General features: G+C 42.7%; 1 protein-coding gene across 1 annotated transcript; it reads left to right on the top strand.

Annotated features, from left to right (window-relative positions):
- On the top strand, positions 1–5,978 carry stk36 (serine/threonine kinase 36 (fused homolog, Drosophila)). Its single transcript, XM_070918001.1, has 20 exons — positions 1–84; positions 161–301; positions 423–500; positions 593–723; positions 819–1,068; positions 1,439–1,532; positions 1,652–1,836; positions 1,923–2,086; positions 2,166–2,271; positions 2,396–2,527; positions 2,617–2,793; positions 2,883–2,974; positions 3,107–3,170; positions 3,283–3,393; positions 3,504–3,578; positions 3,685–3,802; positions 3,895–4,021; positions 4,132–4,312; positions 4,528–5,457; positions 5,779–5,978. Exons 1-20 carry the CDS (start codon positions 1–3, stop codon positions 5,902–5,904), a joined length of 3,366 nt encoding a protein of 1,121 aa, XP_070774102.1. The 3' UTR covers positions 5,905–5,978.
- Positions 5,979–7,942: the final 1,964 nt, after the last annotated feature.

Below are 7,942 nucleotides of genomic sequence, written 5' to 3'. Positions count from 1 at the left end.
ATGAATCTGTATCATGTTTTGGAGCTGGTGGGAGAGGGCTCGTTCGGTCGAGTTTACAAGGGGAGGAAAAAGTTTTCTGGTCAGGTAAGTAGCTTTGGTAGGAGTGGTTGGATAGTTTGTCCCCGCACCGTTTCACCGCCTGTCTGTCTGTGTCCATTAGGTGGTGGCTCTGAAGTTCATGCCGAAGGTGGGTCGTTCTGAGAAGGAGCTGCGTAGTCTCAAGAGGGAGATAGAGATTATGAGGGGGCTTCAACATCCAAACATTGTCCAACTCTTTGACAGCTTTGAGACAGAAACTGAGGTCTGTTTACGTCCATCTTCTGTGTGCTTAGTTTAAAAACAAAATGCAATTCGTTAGATTTGATCTACCACACTAATTATCTTTACATCTGGCTTTATAATCCCTTATGTGTCTGTAACAGGTTGTGGTTGTAACTGAGTATGCAGAGGGTCAGTTGTTCCAGATTCTCGAGGATGATGGGAACTTACCAGAGAGCCAGGTATTCATATCCAGTGCTCAGAGTTATGCCAGACATTAGATTTATCATGGTTTCACATGATCAACATTTGCTCACTCCTCCCTCCCTCCAAGGTCCATGAGATTGCCTGCCAGCTGGTCTCAGCTCTGTACTATTTACACTCCCATCGCATTCTTCATCGTGACATGAAACCACAAAATATACTGTTGGGAAAAAGTGGGGTGGTGAAACTGTGTGACTTTGGGTAGGTAGATGTTGATTTTCTTTTAAAAGAAAAAAGTAGCTGTATTCATCATTTCCACAACAGATAAACGATATGTGATTGCAATCTCGCTGTAGGTTTGCAAGGGCCATGAGCGTCTCCACCTTGGTGCTGACCTCTATCAAGGGAACACCACTGTACATGTCTCCTGAGCTGGTGGAGGAGAAGCCGTACGACCACACTGCTGATCTCTGGTCTCTGGGCTGCATCCTTTATGAACTCCACACGGGGGCGCCTCCGTTCTACACCAACTCCATCTTCCACCTGGTGCAGCTCATAGTGAGAGACCCAGTCAAATGGCCAGACAATATGAGCAACACCTGCATGGTACAGTACAGCTACAGTCTAGTTCTTCTGATGGATTTTCCTGTTCTTTCTTGGCTTAAAAGTAGTCAAATGTATAATTTGTCTTTGATTGTTTTTCTCATCAGTCTGAGTCTTAATGAGTGTGACCAAATAGAAAAAATAGTCACACTTGCATCCTTTGCAGATCTTCAAAAGTCATCATGTATAACTGTCAGCTACAGAAGATAAACTGCACTTCAGGGGAAATTTTTGGCAAAAATACTGAGGACATGCCCCTGGTATCGGTGACAGCTAAAGGGGCCAATGGCGACAAGGCATTAGGTTTTCTTGATGTATGACAAACAGAATATATTGCTTTAATCACAGTGCTTATCTGATATTTCCCTGACAGAGTTTCCTGAAAGGTTTGTTGACCAAAGACCCTCAGAAGCGGTTGTCGTGGCCAGACCTCCTGCACCATCCCTTCGTCGCTGATGGTGCTCTAGGTGATGCTTGAAACTCTTCATTTTAATAGAACATTTCCAAATATGCATGTTCTTGTTTTTGATTTTATTCTGATGTCTGATTTGAACTGTTTTATTCCCACATTGATGTGTTGGCGCAGTGCTGTCAGATACAAGTGCTTTCAGCCCTCTGACAGTAACACCCAGCCCAGACATTCTGGCGCTGAAACTTCAGCAAGTGGCGGAAAAGACCCTGCCGAGTGGAGAGAGCAGGTTATTGCGAAAGGCCAGGGAACAGAAGGACAACAGCAACAGAGGGAAACCAGTAGGCGGTGATGGTGCGAAAGTGAGTCACAAATTGATTTTTCATTATTATTTTATTCACGTGGACATTCATGGAGGAGCTCTAAGCTGTTCTGTGTACATTAATAGAAAAAGAAGGATGGAGTGGGAAATGAAAAGGCCAACTCTGCGATGTCAGCAGCATCCCCTAGAGCCAAGCCCCCCTCCAGTGACGTCTCTGTTACCTCGGCCATGACGGCTGCCAATCAAAGCCTCAACCCAAAGAATCAAGCCTGCTGGAGATCAAAACACAGGTATTTATGGAAGTTCAGAATAAAGATACAATACACCGAAACAGACTGAGGCGTGTGTTGATGGGTATTTCCTCTGCAGGGGTCAGATCAGCAGGGACTATGAACAGGAGTTCCCCTCTGTAGAGGTTGGGCCACGGCTAGTGCGGACATGCAGTGAGGACAGTCAGACCACACTGCACAGGCAGGTCAGTGTTGTTCCACAATATAGAAGACATATTCTCTTCCAGTAGCAAATCTGTCCTGAAGACACAGGTTGCTATCTTAAAGGAAAGTGTGTGCTACAGTATCAAACACTTGTTGTTCTTCCAGGATGTTGACAGTGAGGACTATTGGGAGAAACTGGCCCAAGAATCACATCCAAGCAGGCAGCAGAAAGAACTTTTAAACGACACTGCCGTCATACCTCAACTTAAATCAAAGATCCTGGCATTTAAAGCTCAGGTAATTAGGTCCAATTTTTAATTGAGCAGAAATTGATTCTACCTCGGAACAATTCTGCATTTAATCTCTTTTTTTTTTTGTTTGGTCAGCTAAGAAGTGGCGTTGTTAAAGAGGCGTGGCGGATTCATCAACCGCTGAAGGTCTTACACAACCTGATTCTGGCCTCTGACCTCGAGAAGTCTTACCACATCGGTCATGAACTTGGACTACCCCATGTCCTCTTTGACCTCGTCCATGATAGTGTAGAAAACACAAGTTTCATCAAGGTTAGTGCTCGGAAATGGAACCATATTCAACAATGCATTATTCCTGCAGCAGTATTTACTGACTTTTTTGTACTTTCTTTCCCACTCAGCAACCGTGGAGTGTGCCAGCACTTGGAGAAATGATTGTTGTGCTCATGATCTACTGGCAGAAGCCCTGTGACTGGGTGGAAGAAGAGCAGAGGTTTGATTATTTCTCTTCTTCACTGAAGCTCATTTTGTTGATGTGTTGCTCTGTGTGTACAAGTGAGTATGTGACTATCATACATCACAGTCATTCAACTGTTGCAGCTCATCATCTGCTCTCTTACTGTAGACTAGAAGAGTTCACCAAGCCCTTCATCACAATTCTCAGTCAACCAAACCTCATTCCATTGGCAGTAAGTACTCATTGAAGTTAGTATATTAATATGTAATGACTGAGATTACTTTTGTTTTTACAGTTAGCTTGCCAGTTGTGTGACATAGCTGATATTGTTATCTCTTCTTTAGCCTCTGGCTGCCTCTGTTTTGTCTCTGTTAACACAACACGACGTTGATGTCAAAGTTAATGTGGACAATCTAACCTCTTTGCTGAAAAACCTGCTTTTGGACTCGTATGAGGTACTGAATCTGTGTAATTTGTATGTTTGGCAATAATTTGACAGTTTTTGATGCAAGTTTAAAGTGATCCACCCTTGTCTGAGGTGCTACCCTCTTCTTTGCCTTGTCAGCCCCAACTTTCTCTTCCTTCTGGCTGGGGACTCTGTGACGGCCTCCTGTCTTTACTCCTACACACACTCTCTGAGGTCAGACAATAACCACAATGTGATAAACAAATTTGACTGGATGGAAACCAGAGATAAAACTGTAATTTTCTTCCTCTGTGTTTTGCCTGTTTTTTTCTTTTAGCAGCATGAAAATGGCTCTGGATCTTCACGTTTAGATCCAGTAATGTTTCGGGATCTATGGAAAAGAATTGGCACTTCACTTGCAAGGACAAAACCAGACACAGACTTCTGTTCGGCAAAAGGTTAATATACATATCCTATGAAGCCCGCCGTATTTAAAAACACTTAAAAAAACACACTTTTACTTATTTCTTTCATTTTCTTTGTATATCAGGGCTGTATTCCTTTCTGTCTACCGCGCTGTTTGTCTTCACCATGGATCCATACTCGTGCATTCCTCTGTTTTCTGAGTGTGAATCAAAATGTGTGTACACTCTGGGCCAGCTGCTGGGCACTGACTGGTTGGTGTTCAGATTTCCTAATTGATTTACTGTTTCATTTGTACTGCCAATCTTAGAGCAGCACAGCTACTATGCCTGGAGTTAACAATAACATCTTTTATACCCAGCAGTCTTCCTTTGTTTGCTGAAGGCAGTCCTGGGAGACTTGAGGTGGATCTGAATCGCGACAGCCTGTCCGTGTTGAGCTGCCACTTGTTGTGCTTTCCATTTGCCCTGGACCTGCCTTCACACACCATGTCCAAGATATTCCAGTTGTATGATGGCTGTGGTGTTGTTGCAAGCCTCCTGCAGGTTAGGGCCTTCCCTTGCTCCGATAACGACCTCGCTGACAAACATAATTCCCTGATGCAACACAGGATAACTCTTGCAATAGGCTCACATCAAGTGCACACTACTGTACATCTTAATGTCTGTACTTTTGTGAGAGCATTGCCTTGTTTTTCTTGTTGGTTGTTTGATCTGTGACGAGTTGTCTGGATGATTTTGTTTTTTTCGTGCTTTGGCAGGTAATTCAAACTCTTCCTCCTCCGCAACTAGAGCTGCCTCTCTCCCTGCTGAGCCGTTTGCTCCTTTGTGACCCAGAGCGCTCTGTTTGCCGCCTCCGAAAAGCTGCTTGTGGTTTTTTTGCGCCACCCAGGAACAGCCAGCTCGCTGCCTCCAAACACCAGACTCCGCTAGCCAGAACTGCCTGCTCCCTGCTCTCTGAGTTGCTGCAACTGGATGTGCTGTGGGATAGTGCCGTGGAGCTCCTAACTCTGTTGTCCCAAGTAGCCCGTTGTTCCCCTCTGCCTGCCCGCCTTCAGTTTCACCTGGAAGCCTTAGTGCTGCACCAGGCGGTGGCTCACTCTTATGACCAGATCAGGGCTGCCACATGCAGACTTCTGGGACATTTGGATCCATTCAGGCCTCCCACACTGCACACCCTGCAACCTGACATTTTCAAAAGCATGATAGACTGTCTTCATGACTCCTGCTTGCCTGTCCGGCGAATGGCTTGCAGGGCAGTCGGGAACTGGTTGGGATATATTGCGGCAGGGGCAGGGTTTAAAATGGGTAGGTCCAATGGAAAGGGCAGTGACACTACAGGGTGGGGCGAAGAGACGGAACAGAGTAAACACAGTGAGGCAGTGGGAGATTTGGCTACTATAGTAGAACAGGGAGTGGATGATGAGGAGGGGCACAGGTGGATGGAGGAAGCCAGGAGGACGGTGGCCATGCTGACTCCTCTGATCACTGACCCTGATGCCCTCACACGTCGTCACTGTTGTGCAGCCCTGGGAAACCTGGTACATGTTGATGCCGCTCTATCCTTGTTGTTGGAGGAAGACGTGTCCAGCTTACTTCTGAGAGCAGCATGCACCGATTCCCATAATGCAGTGAGACAAGCTGCCATAGCAACCCTGTGCCTGTACAGCGAGCGGGACGCAATACGTCAGGTAATGAAATTAACAGGTTACAGGAGGGCAGATGTCGACATTGCAGTGAGTCTGTTTCTGTTTTTTCAGATTGTGGTTAGAAGAACCTTTTTGTAATTATTACAACTTTTAATTACAAAAAGTACAACTTATTAGCTACAAGAGTATATTTATTTTTTTATGGAAAACATTTCACAATATTTCCTTTTAATTCCTTCAAGACCTCTGAGCTCCTTTATGCAAATGTGTTTACTGGGCATAGTTCATTGTTTTGTCATACCTCTGTGCATGTGTTGGCACTTTATTTTCAGGTTAGTCACTTTCTTTTGCATTTATTTAAAGGTCCTGATATCCCTCGATGCCCCTAAGAAACTGCTTCAGGCTTCACAGCATGAACCTCCACAATGTGACTATCGTCAACTCATTGGACAGCTGAGTCCAGTTCAGCGGGAATGGCAGCAGATTTAAAGGACTGCAGACAATAATCTTTTTTGTTCTTCTAGTGTGTCCTTAAAAGAAAAGAAAAACACATCGAATCACAATGGTGCAAATAAAAAGTAATGAAGATCTTTGTTGACACCACTAATATTGTGATTGTGTGTGTTGAAATAAAAGCTTGTCGTTACTGTTATCTGATGTTTCATTTCATGACACCAGTTGATCAAATTTCATAAGAAAAAACTATGTAATTGTAATCGAAATCCATAGAATCAACGGCAGACAGAGATTGTTTTTACTTTTCCTACTTACTAATAATAGTTATAAAGTGTCAAATACGCTGGGGTAAAAAACTTTTGCTACAGAAATCTTCATGTCCTGTCACACCAGCGCACGTTTTAGTCTTTGTACATTTCGGTTGTGTTTAGCGCAGGTCATTGATTTGTGCGGGGACGTGTTACCTTATCCGACTCGACCGTGTAAAGACGAACAGTGTCTGTCACTGTTTTACGGAATTTAAGGCCCTCTGAGTTCTTTTTTATTTAAGAGCATATAAATAAAATGGACTTGATTTATTGAGCTGTCGGGGCCCAAAAGCGTTTTTGCAAACATTTTGGAGGTTTAGACGTTTTTAATAAATTGTTCACTCCTTTTTAAATTGTTCATTTTGCAGCGTGACATGGACTAAACGAGAAGGACTCCGTGATGATGATGATGATCCGTTTCCTTCCTCTCAGTAACTGTGAGGGACGTGTCCTGGCCGCGGGCTCCGACCAGAGAGCAGCGCTGCTCGGCCATCGGGCCCTGGAGGTTTCAACTTTGCTTTGTCAAAAAAACAAAACAAAACGATGTGTATTACATTGAAATAGGCAGGACTTGTTTTTAGGCTCAATTACACAGCAGACTGTAATTTCAGACAGTCGGTCCAGGCAAAAACCATTCAGTCAACTCGGAGAGAAAAACACAACGGACTGAGTTGATGACACACTTTATTTTTTAAAAGGAAAGAAGTTGACGTCTCACAAAGAAATGTGCGTTTATGATAAAATGACGTTGAAATTACAGAGCGTTATAATGTGCTGTCATTACACATTTTTGGTTTTAACAATCGGGAGTTGATAGTTCACCGCAGGGGAGTCACACCATGTGACATGAATTTCTTTCTAAAAACTGAATAAACAATATAAATAAATGTCTACACGTCAGAGCTCATATCCAAGATTGTCTTAAAATAAATATGCATAGAAAAAATCTACCCTCAGTATAGGCATGTTTAACAGTGACAGTAGTGGTTATTTGCTTAGCAACTCATGAATTGGAAAATAATTTAGACAGTATCCTCTTACACCAAAGCTAACACTGCAAAAGCCTTGACAAATAATCTAATGACATTTTTTCAGTTAATTTTCTACAAAGAAAAGGCTAACACACTCCACTCCCTGAACATACAAAAGTTGTTACAAATTAGTGCAGATCAGCCAGAGGCCTATAAAACTTATTGCCTTAACAAGCAGTTTAGAGAAAGAATCCCCGACTTGGTTCTGAAATCCTACATTTTCGATTCCAAGACAGAGAGAGTACGTTTATGGAAAAACATGCAGAGGGCGGCTGCTAAATCTCCTCTAGTTACAATATTTGTACATAAGGAAGGAACCTATTTTTTTTACATCAGGAAAACCTGCATGTCAATTGCAGTGAAATCTTCATCATGTAAAATGAATCATCCACTGACATTTGTAGAAGAGGAGGACAAACTGCATATCCTGAGCTGCAAAATAGATTGTATAATTTGCAATATGCAATAGAAGAAAAATTTACAAATAGCCACAAACACAATAAAATGTCAACTTCCACCTTCAAAACAGTATAAATGATAAATTACTGTCAGTCTCTTTTGGTCTCATGATCTATAATTTGGACATGATTTGTGATCACTGCTGGAAAAACAGTGATTTGTTACATTAAAAGTAATGTAATATCAGGAAAATAAAATAAATGTAAATACAGCAAACAAAGTAATGTTCCTAACAAAGCAGGGTAAAATGTAGATGTTTGACCTTCAGCAAAA

This window comes from Enoplosus armatus, chromosome 13 (genome assembly GCF_043641665.1).
Source record: "Enoplosus armatus isolate fEnoArm2 chromosome 13, fEnoArm2.hap1, whole genome shotgun sequence".
Classification (NCBI taxonomy): Eukaryota; Metazoa; Chordata; class Actinopteri; order Centrarchiformes; family Enoplosidae; genus Enoplosus; species Enoplosus armatus.
This window is presented reverse-complemented; position numbering and strand designations above follow the sequence as displayed.

Excerpts from the sequence above, each read along its gene's own strand:
- stk36 (XM_070918001.1), top strand. The coding sequence starts at position 1 with ATGAATCTGTATCATGTTTTGGAGCTGGTGGGAGAGGGCTCGTTCGGT. Across the intron at positions 501-592 it reads GGAACTTACCAGAGAGCCAG|GTCCATGAGATTGCCTGCCA; the intron begins GTATTCATATCC and ends CCTCCCTCCAAG. Across the intron at positions 4,313-4,527 it reads TTGTTGCAAGCCTCCTGCAG|GTAATTCAAACTCTTCCTCC; the intron begins GTTAGGGCCTTC and ends GTGCTTTGGCAG.